The 21342-nt window shown below is 44.3% G+C and overlaps 1 protein-coding gene across 1 annotated transcript; it reads right to left on the bottom strand.

Moving 5' to 3' along the window:
* Window positions 1-56: 56 nt before the first annotated feature.
* Window positions 57-20333, bottom strand: RNF10 (ring finger protein 10). Its single transcript, XM_033075660.1, has 17 exons — window positions 20159-20333; window positions 14427-14629; window positions 11757-11956; window positions 10666-10756; window positions 9454-9638; window positions 9240-9376; window positions 7594-7754; window positions 7139-7267; window positions 6725-6983; window positions 6364-6497; window positions 5721-5838; window positions 5297-5398; window positions 4683-4817; window positions 3780-3877; window positions 3491-3551; window positions 3184-3342; window positions 57-2295 (listed from the first exon to the last, which is right to left on the bottom strand). Exons 1-17 carry the CDS (start codon window positions 20316-20318, stop codon window positions 2219-2221), a joined length of 2409 nt encoding a protein of 802 aa, XP_032931551.1. The 5' UTR covers window positions 20319-20333; the 3' UTR covers window positions 57-2218.
* Between the last annotated feature and the right edge of the window lie 1009 nt (window positions 20334-21342).

The following is a 21342-nucleotide window of genomic DNA, read 5'->3' as shown; positions in this document are numbered from 1 at the left end:
TGTATGGCAAAGCAGCAGGCTCAACTCCATCCCCCATTATAAAACTCAGGTACAAGTACTGCTTAGATATTTATTAAGTTTACACCAATCAGTTACAGGAAAGTAGCATTGCTGGTATTATCTCAAATCCATAGGAAAACAAGATACAATTGAAGATGCTGTCCCTGTGGGGATTGCCCTGCAGCAGGGACAGCCTGCCTTGCCAGCATCACTTCCCTTATCCTAGTGCCTGTGACATGTGGAGGTGAGTTACACCAGCTCCAGCTATTCTCTCTTCCCAATGCAAAGAAAAGTTGACTATAAATGTGCAGAGATAATAGAACACAACAGATACTGGTTAGACACTTAAGCAGCTACTCCTGTTCCATAGCTTAAATGGCTTGCTGTAAACACAGTTCACTGCTTATTTGAATCTCTCTTAGTTGCTTTCTCTGCCCTCACCAATTGTTTCCCCATATGCATTTAAAGTATTAACAGCAAGACATGTTACCACTTTCAGGCATCTTGTCTCAGTTTCTTTGCAGTCCCCTGACAAGCTGTACTGTCTTTCCATTGAGTAGGGTTAGTTGTGACCAAGCGTGAAGTCAAGCTGCTTCCAAAGAACATTTTGCAGGTGTTTCCTCTGTCCTCCTGTAGCAGTTGGAAGTATTCTTTACCTCCCCCCTCTCCTGTTCTTTCTGGTTTACATGTGACAGACTCTTTGGTACCAGCGTCCCATGAGACACACAGGTGAAGTCTGTTCTGAAATCAAGCACCCATGTACTGACATGAGCTTCTTAAACAGGGACACAACCACTGACTGCCAGTGGTGTTGGAATACCTAACTCCAGGTGCCTCAGACACACAATTCCTTGCTCAGCTCAGTGTCAGAGGGTCAGAGCACACTGCAGCCTGTGCCACTGGGGCTGAAGACAACAAGATGCTGTCAGTCTCCCTAAGTTCAGTGGTACTTTGTACCAGCGCCCTGCAATTAATTCTGCCAGCAGGAAGGTAAAATTTGGATCTGTGCAATGTTCTAGGGCTCCACACTGCTATGACAGTTCAGCTACAGCTGAGGAAGGTGCAGTACTGGAAGTGCGTGTGCATATGATTTATTGCAACTGTTGGCCTCAACTGGTACATTACACCTAAAATTCATTTTATTCAACAAAATCCACACCACTTAACTCATTAGCTCAAATCAAACCACAAGCAGTGGAGAATGTGACCACCCAAAGAAAGAGCAGGCAGGGGGCCAGAAGAGACATGTTTGTAGCACAGATCAACTTAAACCCCAGATACAGGCCCTTATCCCAGTGTAAGAGAACCCCAGTTTCTTGCTGGGGTATAAAAGTTATCCACAGACTTCAGCTATCAGTTGTTCTTCCAACTCAAGAGCAGCCAGTGTCAAACCATCATTCAGATGGCTGCCAGGAGCCCTAGAGGGGAGTGTTTATTCTAGACAATCAGGTTAAAAAGAATGTGTAGCCCATGGTTGGCAAAAAACAAACAAATAAAAAGTAGCAGCCTCACTCACCCACATTAAAACAGATCTGAACAACTGAGAGAAGTCAGGAGGTTCCTTCTACCACTAGTGCCATTTTGAAATACACAAATCATCAAGCCACTTTAAAACCAAGTAGCCAAGTTCTGCTTTACACTCACCTCAGTTTTTTATCTTTCCAAGCCAGGAGAACAGGAGGAATTCTTGCTCTTTAGGAAAAGAACAGATATAGCAGCTAACACTCTAAAGCCAGTAAAGCTCTTTTGCCTGTTTCCAGTGCAGCCAAAACCAGTTTCTCAAGAGAGCAGTTTGACAGCTGTACTGCAAGAGCACTACTGTCAGTCAGATGGACTTCTGCCCATGAAGAATTACAAAATAAAGGCTCTCTCTGCCTTTTCTCTTGGGTAATATTGCAGTACTTTGGCAGTGCCATACAGCTGTAAGGACCTTCACACTGCTTATCAGGCCCAAAGGACTGACTCAGCAAGTAGAAGCCTTGGCAGATTGGTCTCTGGGTTGTTACTTCCAAAACTCTGTTTCACTATAAATTCATTAAGCAGTTGGGAATCAAAACATACTACTTCAACATATACTGTCATGGTTTCCTCCTGAAGCCCCTAGAAGTCCTGGAAACACAAGTTTAGGCTGTTTAAATTTAAATACTTAAACTATAGCAGCAAAACAAAGCAAAATTAAAAGAAAACCAGGAGAGGAAACTTCTCTTGAATAGCAGAATCACTTTGTGTGAACAACAGAGGTGCTGAACAGTAGCTTCTGCTTCTGTTTCTTTCTTTTCTTGCCTCCCTTCTCCTCTGTGAAAAATTAAAATGATACTGTCATTCTTGTCATGGAACAGGAACATCACATACAATCGATAAATGGTCTTCCCTGGCTTAAGTGGCTTCTACAGATCCACAACACTTATGAATTCACTGAACACCAGGTAGTTTAACAAAAAAATTACTGCAGATGGACTAAGGGAGACTCCATCACACTTGGAACACAGTTATAAATGTGCCTAAATGATTGTAAAGTTGCTGTTGCAACAGCAGATCCTAGGACTGCAGCATCCAGCAGTTTGCCTTTCCAACAAATATCACTTTCATACATGTCCAAAAAAACCACAGCTGGAGCAGACACTCCACTGAAACTCCCCGGCCCTCCCATCCAACTCTCTCCTTCATCCAGTGCAGTCTCCAAACAGAAGCCAAAGCTAAACATCAGAACTGAGCATTAAAAAGAAGTCTCACCAGCCACCACCAGGTTTAAGTTCACCTCAATTTGTTTCACATTCCCTAACTTGGAACTTCAGCTAGCAGTTACCACGATGTTCCGGTCAAACTGAAGTGGTAGTTCAGCAGCTCAGGTATTTTTAATTTACAAATGTATACCCTGAACTTCCTTAAGATAAAGCTCAATTTAGGTTCCAGTAGAGACATGGCCAACACAATTGTCAAAAGCCATCTTTGTCCCAACAGCATTCTTTGCTAGTTGGAGATCTCAGCCCCCACTAAGAGGCTGCTTTAAGTCAGAAGCCCTAGTCAAGCTGTTCAGAAACCACAACCTGACAATTTTCAGAACTGTTCTCTGACCAATTTTTGGTCCCCAAAATTGCTGCTTTCACTTCTCCCAGAGGAAGAAGGGGAAATACTCAATTTTTTCACTTCAGAAGGTTTCCCTGCCTTTCCCCCACCTTTTACCTGACAAATGATCAGCTGTGGACGGTTTGTCCAGTTTCAGGAGGGCTGCCTCAATAGCTTGGCTGAAGGAATTCTGGAAGCTGGGCACAGGTATCCGGTCAGAGCTGTCACTCTCTCCATCACTATCTCCAGGCACAGGGAGTGCCAGAGTGTTCTCATCTGAAAGAGGGAAGGATGTGCAGAAGGCTGTATAAAACTTCCACCACACAGCCCCTCCACACTCCTGACCTTTCTTTTGAAGTCACAGGATTTCTCACATTTAGATGCATGGTAAAGAACCTGAAGTACCAATACCAAATTTTCTTACCTCTTGTCTTTGGAGCAGGTTTAGGCCATGTTTCAGGTTTTGCCTTCCCAACTCTCAACATCTATGAAAAAAGTTGTAGGATATGATTAAATTCCACATACTTGAACAATCCTGCAGACCCCTTAAGTGGCAAGAAAATCTAGAAACCCCTTCAAGCACTCAAACCTTATGATGTCTCCCTAGGATTCATCCCACACTGTTTTTGTAGGGGAAGCAAGTGTAGTCTCAGTCTAATCCCCAACTAAGACACAGGTAATTCTGACAACATTAGCTCTGCTACACGGTTTACCTGGGCAAAGGAAGGGAAGGGAGACTCTTCTTCCAAGCTTCCACAGAGCAATGGGCTGATCTGGCTGGCAGCAGGTGACAGTGGAGTTGGAATAGACTCTGCAGAGATGGGAACTGAGAATTAAAGGCAGTTGCATTTGGCCAAGGCAGTCGTTATGCTGCTTATCAGGATGTAACAGAAATAAAGTTCTATTATCCTATGTAATTACTCATTTTGATCTCATGGGTTCTATCCATCACACAATGGGATCTCTCAAATTTCCTCAACCTTTTTATTTAAGGAAAATTTAAGTTTCTTGTGGTTTTCTTTTGGGTTTTCTGTTTCTTTGAGGAGCTTTGTTTACTTATTTTGGGAAGCTGGGGAGTGGGACTTTTTTGTTGGGTTTATTTTAGAATAACGTGTTGGAGAAGATGGAGATGATAGAAAAAGCACCAGTAGCGTTTTTCTGGCAAATACAATTTTCTTCCCTTTTTAGGGTAATTGGTTCCTTTCTTCTGCCTCATGTAAAAGACGGGGTAACTACAGTGCAGATCTCATATTGTCAAGGTAGAGGCAGTAAAAAGCAGACAAAGGAACAGAATGTCTCTTAACCATGTCTGCCTTTTGTGTATTAACTCATACGCAGTCTAGGAAAGAATCACAGAATGGTTTGGGTTGGAAAGGACTTGAAGAATCCACATCTCAATCCACCCTCCTGCCATGGGCAAGCACACCTTTCACTACACCAGGTTGCTCCAAGCCCCATCCAACTTCACCTTGAACACTTTCAGGGAGAGAACAGCCAGAGCTTCTCTGAAAAGCTGTCTTTGATCAATATTTAGAAAGTTTAGCATGATGACCTAAGCAAGAGATCCCAAAAGAATGATCAAAAGCTACATGTGGTGTGTTTTTCCAGATGCTCACCTGTCTGAAACACAGGGCTTCTGCCAAGAGGAGAGTGAGAGAAGCCCTGATGATCAACACTGGTAGTTTCTCCAGGGCAAGAAGTAAAAGCAGGGAACTGCTGCAGATTCTCTAGAGCAATATGGACCTCTGGATCTAGAAAGAGATTTTAAATTACAGCACTACACAATGTGGGGGAGGACTGTCAATATGCAAGTCATTTCAGGAGTCTAGGAGGTGCCAACTCATTTCTTTCCACTGTCTATTTGGAGACCAGCACAAGCCCTGCTGCTGGATGGAAGCAGTTTCTAGGCCTTTTTTTGCCTTCTTTACTTTCCACTTTACATGGTGATTACTATAAAAACAGAGCTATGTACATCATGGAGATAGCAGTGCCCTTGAATGCCCTCCATCTCTCCCAAAATGTATGTGTATGCAGCAATTGCATAACATCACTTAACATCCTGGCTAAAACAGCTTATGTTCCTAACAGACATTGTTCCTAATGCTTTGTAATTGTGTTCTATGTACACACTACAAACTACAGGCCTCAGGGTTCATCCTATAGCTCAAGAAATCAGCTCAGCAACCAAATATGACTGGAAATCCACCAGTTATGTGCCATCATGACTTACATTTGCCCTGTTTCTTGTTCTCCTCGATCTCAATCCTGCGTTCGCGCCGTCGCTCATCGCGAGCTTTCTTCTGCCGCAGACGTTTCCTCTTTTCAAGGTCATCTAGGAGCAAAGCACAATATTGGATATCAAAAACCCACACCAATACTATGCTAAGGCTTCCTCCAGCTCTGACAACAACCTTGTAACACATCAGTAACAAAATATGCTTGCAAAAAACAAACATTCTTCCAAGCAGTTGGGATTTTTTTTATTCTTTTTGTAATTGCTGTCTGTGAAACAGCGAGTTGGGGCTGTTCTGTCTAGCAGTCATCACACAGTTGGTGCAAGAGGAGTAAAGCTCTCATGTATGTTCTTTCTACCATTAAAGGGATAATAACAACTTCCCCTTCATTGCAGAACCTACTAGAAAAGTAGTACAAACCTGAGAACAACTCTAAAGTCTCCTTAGAGATGACAGGCGGCTTCAGAGCCAGTTCACAAATGCTGAACTCGCAGGTGAGGGGCAAGTGACAGAGGTAGCGATGACGCTGTCTTATATCCTGATAAAGAGAGAGTCATATCACCACAAGGACTAAAGGCAGCCATGGTGATGAACGGAAATAGAATGCACAACATTCATCAAATCAAATGGAAAAAAATAGCACCAGTGACACAATAGTTACTTTAAAAACTACAAACACATGATGGATGCCCTGAGTCAGAATCAAATATTCCAAGATCTCCACCAGCTACATCATAATCAGGCTTGGCTACAGTTACTCCAGCTCACTCACTGATTTTCATATTCTTCCTCCCTTCTCACTCACATCACTGGAATAAAATTCTGCAATGCCAGACTTGCAACACAATTATTTTTGTACTGGACCTTGTAGGAAAAAAACCCACTACACTGCATCCTACTTATCAAAAGCAACATAAGGCCCTGCACCTTCCACAGATGCCCTTCACAGACTAGCATCCCTACCCATTCATACTTATTTACTACTGAAGAGAATCAAGCCTCCTCTACAATGATCAACCTGCTAAAACAAGGCCCTTAATTAGTAAGAAGATAAAATAACTACCTCTGTCATGGAGTAGCCAGTAATCTCCACCACAGCTGCAGTTATCTTCTCTGGACTCTTCTCCAAGCTGCCATATTCACGCACAAGGCATCGAACGTTCACAGGGTGAAGGTACATGCACTGCCCGTCCTCCGCTGAAAGGAAACACATCAGCACTCCTTCTCTGCCTGTTCATTTTCAGTACCCTTCTCCCCACCTCAGGACACCCTCCATTCATAAAATTACAGCTCCTTTCTGAGTTCCTGTGGGACTTATTTCACAGGGGTCAGCTGCATCCAATGAGCTGACAAACACACTCCTCAAGGAGGGTCCCAAAACAGGCATCTCTGCCCCTATGATTCCAGGATTTCACTGCACTAACCTTGATAGAAATAGTAAAAAGGAGAGTTGCCAAGATGTCCACTGCTAACTGTATCTTTAGATTCTTGGCAGCTTGTTTCAGCTGGTTTTGGTTCCTCTACAGGGTTCATAACAGGTTCTCCTAGAGTGTCCACCTCAGGTACTTCCTCCTCATCCAGCACTGCCTCTTCTGCTTCCACAGGAGGCGAAAAGGAACTTGCCAGGTCAGAGGAAGGCTCCACCAGCTCCTCATCGAATGCAGAGAGATATTCCACATCACACTACCACAGCAGAGAGGACAGAGTTAGTACCACGCCACCTACTTCAAAGATTATCATCTCTGCAAAAATCTTTGGCACGAGCTCACCACACACTGCAGCGTGGAGTGGCAGAATTAAGTGTTAACAGGATCTGCCAGAGCAGATTTGTCACCCACCCTTTTCTCTTGGGAAGCAGCAGGTTCCACAGCTTTGGAGTTTTCTAGGACCAATTCTTCCACAGCTGCACTGATTCCAGCAATGCCATTGTTTTTATCCTGATCAGCAGAGAGTGCTGTTTCTCGCTCCTGCAGATCATCCAAAGGGATCAAGTTTCAATTTGCCATTTAAGCAAGGAGACCACCCCCATAGTTATTTTTAGCCTTGTCCTGGCATTCCTTTACTGGAACACCATCCCATAAAAACCATGCTGCTGTGTTATCCTGAACACATCAGACACCCAGGGCCTACAGTCTCCTCCAAGGTGTATAATGCTACTCCAGCAGCAAACACCAGCAACTTGCTACAGATGAGAATCATCACACACAACCATCCATGCAGCAGAACAAGGATGCTCAGCACTCAGCATACTGTTAAAAATAAAGTTACTAAAAGCCTTCCAGGAGGTTGTTACCTTCAGCTCCTGGATAGCTGCCTCAATGAAACAGGCTTCTGGGGTGTGTTTTTCTTCCTCATACTGTTTCAGTAATGCCGCTTTCTCCTCCAGGATTACCAGCTGCAAGACCTGCTCCCTGGATGCCAGAAGCAGCTTTGAATACTGACTGTGCTGGTCATCTGCACAGAAGGAGCACCAAATCATTAATATCTGCAGGCAGAGCCACCAGTTTGGACTGCTGCTTCTTCTTAAGTTTTGTTACTGCTCACTTTTGTGAGTTAATCTCCCAGGGCAGATAACACTCAGCAAGAGCTTGATAAAGACTCCACAAACTACCACTGTATCACAAGCTGGTGTCACACAGCTGCTCTGACACATCTCCCCCGCACAGCAGTTCATCTGCCACTTCACCACTGAGTTGCTACACATCAGTAAAAAATCAAGCCTAAACTTCTACAGGGTAGGAGCACCACCTTTGAGAAGCTTTGGGGGCATTAAAACTTCCTGAAACAATGCAGTCTGCAGCTTCTCCCTCTTTTCTCAAAAATACTGCTGTATGAAATTTCTGCAAAGCCACCCTGATTTAGCTCAAAGCAGTTCTTAAGCCCATACGTATTAAAAATTCATACAAAACATTATTATTCAATTTTTCCTAGAAGCACAGCAGAAATAGTAAGCTAAAGAATTGCAGTTTAGCAAAAGGTGACCATTGCTGTTACTTTATAGCACCCCACACTACCACAGTCCCTGGATTCACAGCTCTCCAAAGGTCCAATCTTGTCTACAGACACCAAGTTAATGGTGAATTTCCTGGCTTTAGAGCTTTCTCAAATGCTGTATTTGTTCCTTTGTTGTTTTCTATTAAAGGACTTAAAAATCCCCTAGTTTCAAATAGCGAGAAACATGTAAGACCACAGCCTGCATGCTGGATACCCATCTCATGTTAGAAGACTTGACTTTTTTTTCCTCAAGAGTTTAAATGCATGCAGCCTTTCCTAAATGTGACTGTAAAATGAAGTGAGCCAAGACAGCCCACAAAGCAGCAACGTTAAGTAAAATTATTTCTTTAGTCACAAAATTTTTGCGATACTAACAGATAAGATGATGATGAGTTAGTCACACTCTTGACTGGAGAAAACTGAAGATGTCAGGCAACAGATGTTTGGAATAGGTTTGCAATAATTTTGATTATTTCCCCCTAACATTCACTGACTTCAGTTGATAAGTGAAGATGATGAAAACCTTGTTGAAGATTACAGCCTTGAAATAGTTTAGACACAGAGACAGATATTTTTGTGAAGTTGTATAATGAGTCAGGAGGAAAAAAGTTAAGGACACTGAAGTGCCAATAAAAGCAGTAAGAGTCACACCAATGACTGCAGGATACAAAGGGCACATCAAACTATAAGCAGTGACTGCAAAGGCAGGAGGTCTGCAGTTCACTTACTTGAAGGAACACAGCACACAAATTAAAGCCTTTACAGAAAAAGAGTGTGAGTAGAAAGTTTACTGTTAATTTATAAATCAAGCTTTTCTGCTGCTAAGCCCCATGTTTCGCAGTCTGGTGTATTTTAAGATGACAGCACGCCAGGGTCAATTGTCTCTACACAAATCCTGGTCAGTCAGGAGCAGGATTCCAACCACCAGGATTCAGATACACTCACCTCTGATGTAAACAGGCTGAACCACGTTCATCCACTGGGATTTGGGCAGTGCTACCAGAACACCCTTCTCTCGTCTCATGAGCTGCATTGTAATGGTGTCACCAATTGCATATTGACGTGTTTCCATAGCAACAACACTGCAATGTACAGAGCAGGTTAGCGGCGTAAAAACAACATTTCACAAAGATGTGTGATTTAATTAATATTGTCTCACCTCTTGAGATCCTTCTTATGAACAGAGCCATAACAAATAGGACATTTACTCCAGGTCTTCTCACTCAGGGAGAGATAGTGAAGGATACATGCCCAGCAGAAGATGTGCCCACAGCGGGTGATCTTGGCAGCAGTCGGTGGGTACAGACAAATGGGGCAAGAGGGCACTTCATGGCTACAGATGCGCTGAAATGGCACATGAGGAGAACAGTACAAGTTTTAGACTAAGAAATCAGCTCCTAGGATCCAGAAAAAGTCACCTGTAAGAGCTACTCTAACATATTATCTTTCAGCTCTTTAGGCTCTGTTTATTTACCAAGAAATTCAGTGCACTGTGAACTAACACCTTCAGACTGCACACAGAATTACATTCTAAGCAACCCATCTTGTGTCTTACTTCTACTCTAGTGACATTAAAAGTGAGTCTTCTCACGTTTCCCCTCACATATTCATTATCTCTAAGAGTTAGCAGCATCTTCATCATGAGAAGTCAGTGAGAAGACAGCAAGTGAGCTCTGTGGCCTCTCCCACAAGCAGACCTGTGCAGCTCTGTGTAACTGTGAGACTGAACTTACCCACTTCCATGAACATGCTAGGTATAGTCAGACACTTCAGTAGCATCTCTGTGTGGCACAGACATAACTGCCAAGCAAGCACCTAAATTTTTTCAGCTCTCTTGTAGTGACAGGTAACAGTAAGCCTACCTCCTCTCCACCTACACCATGCACCAGACTGTCTTGGCAGATATAAAATTTCTGCTTGAGGCAACCCAAAACTTCTGACCACAATTCTCAAGAGATTTTCCATTTTGTTGCTAGGCAAGACAGGCCACCTATGCACAGAATAATTCTTCAAAATTCTACACTCTAGTCCTCTTCCATGGACTCATGCCCAAGTTTTCTGTTAATATCTCGATCACAAGGACTCTGTCTACAGAATGTCAGATACTATTTTTGATGAGCTCCCATCTGCGAAAGCAAGAAGAAGCTGCTAATTTTCCTAATAGATTTTAGCACTTCTCTTTTCCTGTCATGAAAGTATTTCATAATATATTCCATGACAGATCTTTCCCAGTATTGTGGGAGTGACAGAAAAGGCCTCAACTCAAAAACAGCTGAGTTTTATGTAACATCACAGAGGGAAAGAGGTAGTTAAAAGACAGGTTGTGGTTCTTAAGAAGGAAAAAAAAAAAATCTAGCCCATCACAACTGACCACTTGCTCCACAAAGTCCCAGTTGACCAAGGTATCTGGATCAGCAAAGTGGACTGTGTAGTCCTGTTCTTCAGAGACAACAAACTGGCAGCTGGGGAAAGGCAAAGAGACAGATGATCCACTCAGTTGTTTCTAAAAACTTTTTGAGAACTATCTTATAGGATTCTCTGAGCTTCTTTTTTGTCCAGCAGAAAACTACTGGGTGCAGTCAGTAACTTCTATCAACAAGAAATCAAGAGTTCAGTTCACAACTAGATTTTCAGGATACAGGTGTGTCCAATTTCAGTTAGACACAACATCACACAGTAAGTACAGAATGAGCCAGGCAGACTGGTTTTCCAGAAACGTGTAAGAAACAGTCAGCTGCAATGGGGATCTATTAAAAAAATAGAATCCACAAGGGGAAAAACATTGTCACAAAAACTACAACTACTGGGGGTCCTGCAAATAGACTTCACTACAATATGCCACAAAATATTATGGAGAAATCAGAAGATCAATGCTGAAGATACCTTTCATCTTTAATATTATTGGAGATAGGAAGCCTTGAACACACTTCAGATTCTGGGGAAATTTCCAATCAAAAAGGAATTCTGCTGTTCAGTTACTATACTAATCATCATTGAGGTCATACTACATATTTTGGGGTCCACAAAACAATCAGCATTTTAAGAACTAAGACCCATATAAGTAATTGCCTTTGGCACTTAAAAAAATCAGATTAGCTTTCATCTAGCAACTGCTATCCCTTCCATCTCAACAAACCACCTTTTGGAAACAACCATTTTATGTGAAGAACTATACAGATATTCCCAAATAGGAGTGTCATGTCCCAAAGCCATGCTTGAAAATTTGAGCAGGAGATTTTTGTTCATATCTAAAGGACTCACTCCACCAGGTATCTTGCAAATAAGTGAAGACAACATGCCTTTAAAATACAGTCACTACCACTAAGAACATTACAGAAAGGTAATTTCACCCTGGAAAAGACAATACAATTAGTCAAGCCCTAATACAAATCCCTGGCTTGTCCCCCTTTACAGCTCCACGTTTCTGCAGAAGTCTGAGAGCTCCGTGGATCTCCCACTCACTTGGCCTGCAGGAAGAGCTCCTTGTTGAATGGTTTATGTCCCCACTTGTTCCTTTTCCCCCAGTTGCCATGTCCATTCCCATCAAAATGTCCTGCTTGGCCACGGGGTTCAAAGGTGAAGTTCAGTAAGTGGTTCAGATTAATCTTCTTGGGACCAGAGAACTGGGCAGGGCTGAACTCTGCCCGTTGAGCCTCTGCTACCTAAGAGAGAACAGCATTTGTTAGAAATTGCTGGAGTTTACAGCAGAGGCATCAGTACAGGTGGACATCCAGGCCCCATCAATGATAGCACCCAGAACATGCAGCATCTACTCACTCACCTTCTCCCATCCCTGTTCTGCAAATCAAGTAGTGCAGCACTAGAAATGCACGAGAACATGAAAGTCAGAACTCAGTGGTCTTACCCCACACTGAGCAGAAGGGGGAGAGAGTTAAAGCAACCACAAAGACAAGTAAAAGCTGGTAAAACATAGTCAAGAAGAAGTTGCTGAAATCCTGACAATACTCTTTTAGACAGTAACAAGCCTGATTACTGTTTGCACAGGCTATACTTGCTTTGGTTAGTTTTCACATAATGAAGCAACAAATCAGAATTCAACTGAGGCAGCAGATGAATTTTCAGCCAGTGATCTAGGTGAGAAGTGCTGCTCATTCATCAGTATTGAAAAACCAGAGTATCAGTTAAAGCCCACAATCAATCAACAGCATTTAGATCCATATCAGCAAAAAAGTCTCAGTCTGGTTTAACCTTGGTATCAGCAAGGCCAATATAATTACTTTCACAATACCGCTATCACCTGTAAATTTGTGCCCCTGAAGTGGTTGGACATAATCAATCTTCAGAGGGCAAACTTTGGCCTGTTTAGAAGATTGGTTGGCAGAGTCCCTTGGGAGGGAGTGCTGAAGGGCAAAAAAGTCCAGAAGACTGGACATTCTTCAAGAAATCTTAAAGGCACAGGAACATGCTGTCCCCTTGTGCCAGAAAATGAGGGAAAATCAGCCTGGCTCAACAGAGAGTTTTAAATGTAATTCAGGAAAAAAGGAATTTATACCCTGAGGAAGAAGGGATGGGAGCAGCAAGACTACAAGGATGTAATGAGGTTATGCAGGGAAAGAAGTGAAGGGCCAAAGCCTGACTAGAACTTAATCTGTAACTGCTGTAAAAGACAAAAACATGTTTCCATAAAAACATCAGCTACAAAAAGAGAGCTAAAGAAAATCCCCACATTCTACTGAATGCAGAAGGAAACAGTGGCAAAGGGTGAGGAAAAGGCTAAGGTACTTAATGCCTTCTTTCCCTCAGCCTTTAAGAGTAAGAGCAGTTGTCCTCAGGGTACCCAGTCCCCTGAGCTGGAAGACTGGGACGAGGAGCAGAATGAAGCCTCATACTCCAGAGAAACAGTCAGGGACATGCTGTGCCACTCACTGAGCCCCAAATCCATGGGGCTGGATGGAATCCACACACATGGATGGAGAGAACTGGCAGTAGTGATCATCACCAGCAATCCTGGCAAACTGGGAGGTTCCAGTCAGCAAAAGTGACACACACCTACAAGAAGGCTGTAAGGAGGATCTGAGGAATTACAGGCCTGTCACTCTGACCTCTGTGATAGGCAAGGTTATGGAGGAGATCAAACCATCACAGAGAGGGTACAGGACAATCAGGGAATCAGGCCCAACCAGTGTGAGTTTACAAAAAGCAGGTTCTGCCTGATTAACCTGATCTCCTCCTATGACAAGGTGACACGGTGCATGAGAGAAAAGCTGCGGCTGTTGTCTACTGCATCTTAGAAAAGCCTTTGGCACAGTTCCTCACAGCAATCTCCTGAGGAAACTGGGCATCCATGACTTAGATAAATGTACCACTCAGAGTAAAAAAACCATTCTGGATAGCTGGGCCCAGGGAGCAGAGAGACATGGGGTGACATCCAGCTGGGCCCCCACCAGTGGGATTCCCCAGAGCTCAATATTTGGGCCAGTCCTGTTTAATGTCTTTATCAACAATCTCAACAAGGGGATTGAGGGACCCCCACACAAGTTCACAAATGACACCAAGTTGGTTGGGAATGTAGATCTACTGGAGGACAGGCAGGCTGTGCAGAGGGAACTGGACAGGTTGGACTGATGGGCCAAAGCCAGTGGTGTGAGGTTCAACAACACCAAGTGCCAGGTCCTACACCTGGGTCACAACAGCCCCTTGGAATGCTCCAAGCCCGGGAAAGAGCAGCTGGAAAGCTGTCCATCTGGAAAAGACTTGGGGGTGTTGGTGAACAGCAGCTGAACATGAACTAGGTGTGCCCAGGTTGGCAAGGCAGCCAAGGACACCTGGGCTGTACTAAAAATAGTGTGACCAGCAGGAACAGGGCAGTGAAATTATGTCACGATATATTTTCACAAAGGACCTGTGTCATGAGATGTGTACCTGGCCTGTCTTGGCACCCACTCCTCAGATGGTGTTTTTCCTTAGAGCACAGCAAAAAGCACTCCTCTTCTGTAGTTGCCAAGTTGCTCTGCTCACACTCCCTCTGGCATCTCAACAATGTTAGCACCTCTTATTACCCTCTCCCTTCCCAGCCCAGGAACTGAACACAGCAGACCTATCTGGGCAGGTCAGGGTGCTCCTCTCATTCCAAGAAAGGAGGCCTTGGAGTCATGGCATTACACTTCTCACCTCATCTCGTCTTCCACCATTAGAAGAGCTAAAAGATTTGCCACTTCCGCCACTGCCTCCCCTTTGAGGGGGCATCTTGTTAAAAGCTTTGCTTTTCTGTGAATTGGAGCGACGGGACTGACTGGAAAAGTTCTCATTTTTTGAATATGAAGTCTCTCTTTTACGATTATAACGCTGTTTGGATCCATTCGCATTCTTTCCATCTGAAAGGAAAATAAAAGAAGAATCAGATCAGCAGCCTCAGAGTCGGCCCCACGTTCTGCACCTCAGCTAAATTCACCTCAGAGATGAGCTCACCTCAGCCACTATCTTAAGGGTAATGTTTATCAGGACATTAAATCCCCCCAGCAATCCAAACCCCTTCATTCCTATCACTGCCCAAAGAGCTGGTCAAAGAGTTTAAAAGAAGGTATTTGTTGTGCTCTACCTTTAATAAAAAGAGTTGAATTTCTTTTTTCCAGATTTGGAATTGCCACCACCAAATATTAGTATGTTGCCTGGTACATTAAGTTATAAATACTAACATCACATACCACATCTTCATGCCCCATTACAAGAACTGACAATAACTGGGTTTTTTTTTCCACTTAATTTGCCTAAAACACTATTTATCATATTTATCACACATAAAATCACTTTATAAATACACTGCTGCATTTTTCTTGAAGGTTTCCACTGCCTGTTTTCACTCAATTCTGCACTCTATGCTTAAAAGATCTAATTCTGTTTAAAAAATACTTTCATGTCATCAGGCCAACAAATGCTAATTGATCTTCAAGCACAAACCAAACCCTTTGTGCCCCTGCAGGGCACATACCTAAGATCTAAGTACAAAGTCCACCAACCTATGCAACAAGAACTGTTTGCCAAAAACTGTACTTAGCACACCACTGACCTAACACAGGACACAGTGGTGAAGCACAAAGCAAAATACTACAGGAAAAAAGAGCAGAAAAATCAGTCCAGCTCTTGAGAGGGGTTTCCTGTGCCTCAACAGCTGCTAAATCAAACTGCTAGAACAGAGTTAATACTACAAAGGTATTTCTAGTAGTCTTAGCACAAGATCAGAACTGCCCAAGGACACAACAGGCTGTGGACTGGGTGTTTAACCTGGCACTTCCACCATCTGCCCCAAGTGTTATTTGTAGCAGAGATATGGTGATAAGCTCAGAAACAAAACTCCTCGGGCCCCACAAGACATCTATCCACACCAGCCAGCCCCAAAGTCACTCTGGATACTCAGTAAACATTGCACAAACAGCAAGACCTCACACAATATCTAGTTGCATTCTATAAAAGCCTATTAGTTTCCTTTTTCCCACTTTGTAGCCTTCCTCCCCACCCCTTAATATAAATCTTACGTGGTAGGCAAACACATCACTATGATTCAGGATCACATTTCTCATATGGGCAGATTCATTGCCAGTGTTCACTTTTCCCTTTCCCAGCACCACTTCCCATCTACCCAAGCATTTAAAACATCCAGAATGGCATCATCCACATAAAGTATTCTTTGTTGTTGTTGTTCTTTTAAGGTTTGTCTTCCACCTGCATCCCCCAGAAAAGGTAAGTTGAGAACAGGATGGGCTCTGTGTTATATTACTGAGGATTCACTTCTTAAGAACAAATTAAGTAATAAAAGTGGCTGAACCAGGTTCTGTGCTGGTCTGCTTGTGCTGTTTCTTGTCCTTGTCAGACTTCTTTGGCTGCAGCTACAGCTAAAACAAGACACTATCATTACTTTCACACGATGTGACAGGCCCATATTGCAGACAAACTTCATCATCAGAACTGGTAATTTACTCTGCTATTCAAAAAGCTGATCCTTTAATTCAGAATTAAACCAACTCTGTCAGAACCACAGCTGTGTAACTCAAACACATGCCTGCATAGCTGGCAGTGCTTAAATGCACATCAGGCTAAAAAGGACATGGCTTCAGCGTTATCAGGAAAAAACACACCAGAAGCTGCCAAGTACTGAGGGTGTGACCAGGCCTGGCTGAATGATTAGACAGACATTTTTTGAGAATGTTTGTAGGAAAGAAAAAATAACCAACACTTCAGAGTCTCTGGTAAAAAATGAAATTATTTTGAAGAGGTTTGGACTACTCCTGAAGTTACTCAGGAGCAGAACTTGTCAGTTTAGAGCTCAACCACTCTTAAATCTGTAAATTCAGCAAATGCACGTGCCTGCTGTGTCTGTACCATTTTGCAGTTTCTCTGCCATCTTCAAATGGGGAAAAGAAACAACTCAAAAAAGTCAGCCTGAAGTGGGTGCTTACAAGGCCCTGAACAAGGAACAACTCGCCCCTGGAGACAACAGAAGAATTTCCTACCACTTAAAGTTTTAATCGAGTTACTCACCACCAGCTTTGTCAGTCAGATGGTTTACACACATTCCTGTCATACTAGAGGTCCTTTTAAGGCACCTCCTAGAGTTTTCACATTTTATGGGAAAGAACTCTCCACTTATGCCTTTTTAAAAAGGACCCTACAACAGTCAACAGTGCTTCAGACCTGATTTTACAGATTGGTAGTTTCACCCCCTCCCCCACAAGAATAATTGACCTCAGTAGAAGTTTGGCCCATCAGAGTAGTAATGAAACTGGTCAACAGGCAGCCAGGAGCTTGGAGAAGGCATCTGTAAACTGGAACAGTTTTCCCCCACTCTGAATCTAAACAATGCTGTTTCTTCCAGCCTTTGCAGCATGCCACACATCAGGGAGCTCTCTGCTTTCTATCATCCATCCCAGCACTCCCACAAAGAACAGGACAGGCTGCACTCAGGCACAGAGAAAAGTGGGAGATTCCAACTGACATGCTCTCTTGTGAGATCCCAGCTTTAAGCAGGGTAAGTTTGGATTTGATAGTTTCTTTTTTGCTTCCTTTCTTGGCAAATCAGGAGTCAGCAACAGCCAGAGTGCTGGAGAGGTACTTACTCTTCACTCAGGTCCTCAAGTTCTTTTGCTGTTTTCATGGCATCTAACCTATATATATACACACAGGTTACATGGATTTATCTACCTGTTCATACTCCAAGAGACTTATGAGAATACTGTCTGTATAATTTAAAAACACTAGCAATAAAATTGTCCTGGCATTTTGGAGCAAGCCCTGTGATTTGTGCTTCTCCTGCTGCTAGAAAACCTGTATCTCCAAAGATCCAGAGAGGAGATGAAGTTCACAGCACTAGAAGCAGCTGTAGTTGGGCACTGGAGCTGCAATTGTTTGCTATTGGGGTAAGAAGTGCTGTTTCCTTCCACCTTTTTCCCCCTCTTTTCTGCTGAGCTGAAGCCAGCAGCATTGCATAAGGGATCTGGATCACACTAAAGCCACAGGGTGGTTTCATGAAAACACACAGAGGCCACTGCTGCTGCCAAAGCAAACATCCCAGTGAGCAGGAGGTGACCGAGCTCTCACAGCCCAGCCAAGCAGGCTCACACTGGGTGTGATAAAGCCCAGGAACATCTGTGATAACTAACACTGTCCACCAGCTCTTGAGGACTGCAGAGAACCCCAGCGAGCCTCTTTTGCCTTAGCTACTTTATTCCACTCTAAATTGGATGTGATTCCTGTTGGCACACTAATACAACATAAAGAAACTTCTCGGTTGGAAACTTTCAGTTTAATTTAGTCTCTGAGGCCAAATTTGAAAGAGAGGAGGAATCAAACTTACACAAATACTCTATTTAGCCAAATTCCAACTGTGCTGCAAGATAATGAGAAGCTACCATAAGGATTCATGAATATCCATTTCTCCACCTGCTCAGCTGGACAGTTACAGCAGGTAACTCAGGAAAGGATGAAATGACAAGTGCTCGACTGGATTTACCCCAGTAACCATCTGAGGAAGGTCTGTGGGCCCCAAGATTACCTTCCACTTCAAAGGAGACACAAGATTTCCAGAATACATCCTATACCTGTCCTTAAAGGGGTGCACATCAGCTACAAAGACAGTAATAAGGAACTCAAGAAAAAGATTCCATATGGTGATGTGCCAGTGTCCTACAAGCAACAGCCATGAAAACACGGCCACAGTTTTAGCCAGCTGCATCCTGTGCAGTTGTTTGCCCTAATTTCACCAAGGGAATCTTTTCATTTCAGTTTTCAGTACCTTCCAGTTAAGATATTCCTAAATAAACATCTACTCCTATGAAAACAGATTCTAATTTCTCCAGGTCTCTTTGCTGCCCTGTGTAAAGGAAGCAACTCATCCCTCTGCCCCTCACTGTAGCTCAGAAACAAGTATACCACTAAGTGGAATTATGCCATGACAAAATGTTCCTGTTTTATTAAAAAAAAAAAAAAAAAAAAGTCTTAAAAAGTTTTGGAGTTTTGGTGCTTATTTAATGAAAAGTTCTGGAGTAGAAGAGAACAGTCATCAGGATTCCTCTCCCCACTGCTCCTGTGCTACCAGTACCATTATTTCAAGCCTGTGAAAGGTGACATTCCACAAAAATCATTTTTATTCTAGGCTGAAACAACAGGCCTTTTATGTCCTTCCTCAGTCCAGATACTGTGTCTTCTACACAAAGGGATACCCACCACAGCACAAATCATCTTAACCCCTTCCTGAAGGATGTTTGTACTCTGTGAACAATCCTCCACAGAGCATCACACACCACTACAAAAGCAGCTGGAGTAAGAAGGTATCTCCTGGCAATACAGGGACAGAAAAAGTTTTTAAGAAAAAGACTTCCAAGTGTTTGGATTGGAAGTTAAAATTTCACTGTAATTGCACAGTTACATTACAACCTGGGGACATGAGTCACCTCCCATGTCCCACTTCTGTCAATCCTGTGGAAGGTCAATCAACAGAGGCAAAGAGCAGTAATACTTGTTACCCAGGACATGACCATGCTTAGAAGGTCTAAAAAGGAGTCAACAAACTGCTCCAAGATACTCATTTTGTTAACCCTCTGGAGTGCACTGCTGCTTTCTCAGAGGCCTCAAGTAATACAGCTGAAACAAACCACTAAGGAGGAAGGAAATTAGTACAGCAGTGGTGGTGCAGCAACCTGTTGACACACTCTCATATATTTCCAGAACTAAAACCACCAATTTTAATCACTACTGCCCCATTTGTATGTTTTAGGAGAAAAAAAAAAAAAAAAGGTGCCAGAACACTCTCTTCCAAAACAACTTTAGAGAGCAAAGTGGGCTCAGGTCTTACCTTGAAATGATGACAGAACTGGCTCCTGACAAACTGCTCTGTCAGCAGAACCAGCTGTTTGCAATTCCAGGTGTGATACTTTGGCTTGAATGCCGGATGAGCAAACAGCCAGCTAACTCTGAGCTTCCCCCAAAGCAGGTCACTGACACAGCGGGGCAAGGGGAACGCTGTGTACGGATACCAGACCCCCTCGGTGAGGTGGAACAACACAGGTACAAGACAAAGTTAAGGGCTCTATTCACAAGCACTGTGAATATATGTTCTTACTATAGCACCAGGGCTTTAGCTCTCAAGCTGATTACTCCAACACTAATGAAGATAAAACATTAATCCTTAAAGGAAGAGGAGAGTAGGGATCCCAGTTCACCAAACAACAAGCAGAGCCGGAAGAGGAAGGAAAAAGAAACCCAAAACAGGCAGTGACCTGGCATGACGCCTATTAAACTCCGCTGAGACACAAACAACCTAACAAGGCGAAGTTCAGCTTCCCCACAAACCCAAGGGCGGCACAAGGCCGTCTGTCCCCGCAACCCCACGCTCACCCCATCCCATCTCTCACCGCCTTTGGGCTTAGACTCCCCCGCGGCGGGCCCGGCCGAGGCGGACCGCGGCTGCTGCCCTTTGCTGCCGGCCGAGGATCCGGGCGCACCGGAGCCGCAGGGGCTGCTCTTGTCCATGGCGGGGGCTGCGGGGGTCGCGCCGGGCGGGCTCTGCAGCATCAACGGGCGCCCCGGGCGAGCGGCGGCCCTGGGCGGGGGGGCACGACGGGCGCTGGCGGAGCCGGCGGGGGCCCAGGCTCATGGCCCGCGGGGGCGACCGGCGGGGGCGGCGCAGCGCGGACTCGGCCTCCTTCATGGCGACATCTTCTCGCTGCTCTGCTCGAACCGGGGAAGGCCGCGGGAGGCCGGGCCGGGCCTGCGGGGCTCCGGGCGCGGTGGAGGAAAGAGCTGCTCACGGAGCCCCGCGGGGCCCGGCGCTGCTGCCGCCCGACGGGTCGGCACCACCCCGGCACCCACCGGCTGCTCGGCGCCGCACCGGCCCCGGCTCGGCCGCCGCTGCCCCGTAATGGCGACGAGTCGCCCGCAGCAGTAGCCGGACCCGGATGCAGCCGGCCCGGGCGGGTCCCCGGGCATGATGGGATTTGTAGTCCTGGGCCGCGCGGGGCGCGCCGGGAGCTGCGGGCCAGGCCCCTCGCTCCCCTCCCGGTATCGCCCTCACCGCAGCAGCGCCCGGCACGATCCAAAACCGTTTGGTATACAGTCACTGCCACCGATTTGTAGCAAACAAACGTAAAAGTAAAAAAAAAAAAAAAAAAAAAAAAATCATGAGGCCTAATTGAAGTGATTTTTAAAAATTTTCCCCTCAAAAGAAAAAGGGAAAAAAAAAACCAAGGCAACTCGGATCCTGAAGGTATTTATTCTGAAGGTATTTATTTTAACTTTTAAAATGCATTTTTGAATGCACCTCCTGATGCCTTTTCCATTATTTTAGAGATGAGAGCTTCAAGTTCCGTGGGAGAGCAATTCCCAGCTTCTTAAAAAAAAAGTATGGGTGGAGCATGTGAGGGCATCTTTATCCCCAAAATTCATACCTTGGTCTGAATCTGCAGCCCCTCAAGTAAAAACTTCATTACTGGTTTTGTACTCACGGGCCACATGCTCTGTAACCCAGTAGGATTAACAGTAGGAATTTGTGTTTTATACATTGCAAACAAATCCGCTATAAATATTATTTTAAGAAAAG

The sequence above is a fragment of the Catharus ustulatus genome, chromosome 18 (genome assembly GCF_009819885.2).
Source record: "Catharus ustulatus isolate bCatUst1 chromosome 18, bCatUst1.pri.v2, whole genome shotgun sequence".
Lineage (NCBI taxonomy): Eukaryota > Metazoa > Chordata > Aves > Passeriformes > Turdidae > Catharus > Catharus ustulatus.
Note: the sequence above shows the minus strand (reverse complement) of the source record. Positions and strands in the feature narration are given on the sequence as shown.

What these genes read in the sequence shown, in the direction of transcription:
- RNF10 (XM_033075660.1), bottom strand. Translation starts at nt 20,318, where the DNA reads ATGCTGCAGAGCCCGCCCGGCGCGACCCCCGCAGCCCCCGCCATGGAC. An exon ending in GACTTTAGAGTTGTTCTCAG is followed by an intron (nt 5,399 to 5,720) that starts GTTTGTACTACT and finishes CTTTGCTCCTAG; the next exon opens with ATGACCTTGAAAAGAGGAAA. An exon ending in CCTTCCCTTCCTTTGCCCAG is followed by an intron (nt 3,552 to 3,779) that starts GTAAACCGTGTA and finishes CTTTTTTCATAG; the next exon opens with ATGTTGAGAGTTGGGAAGGC.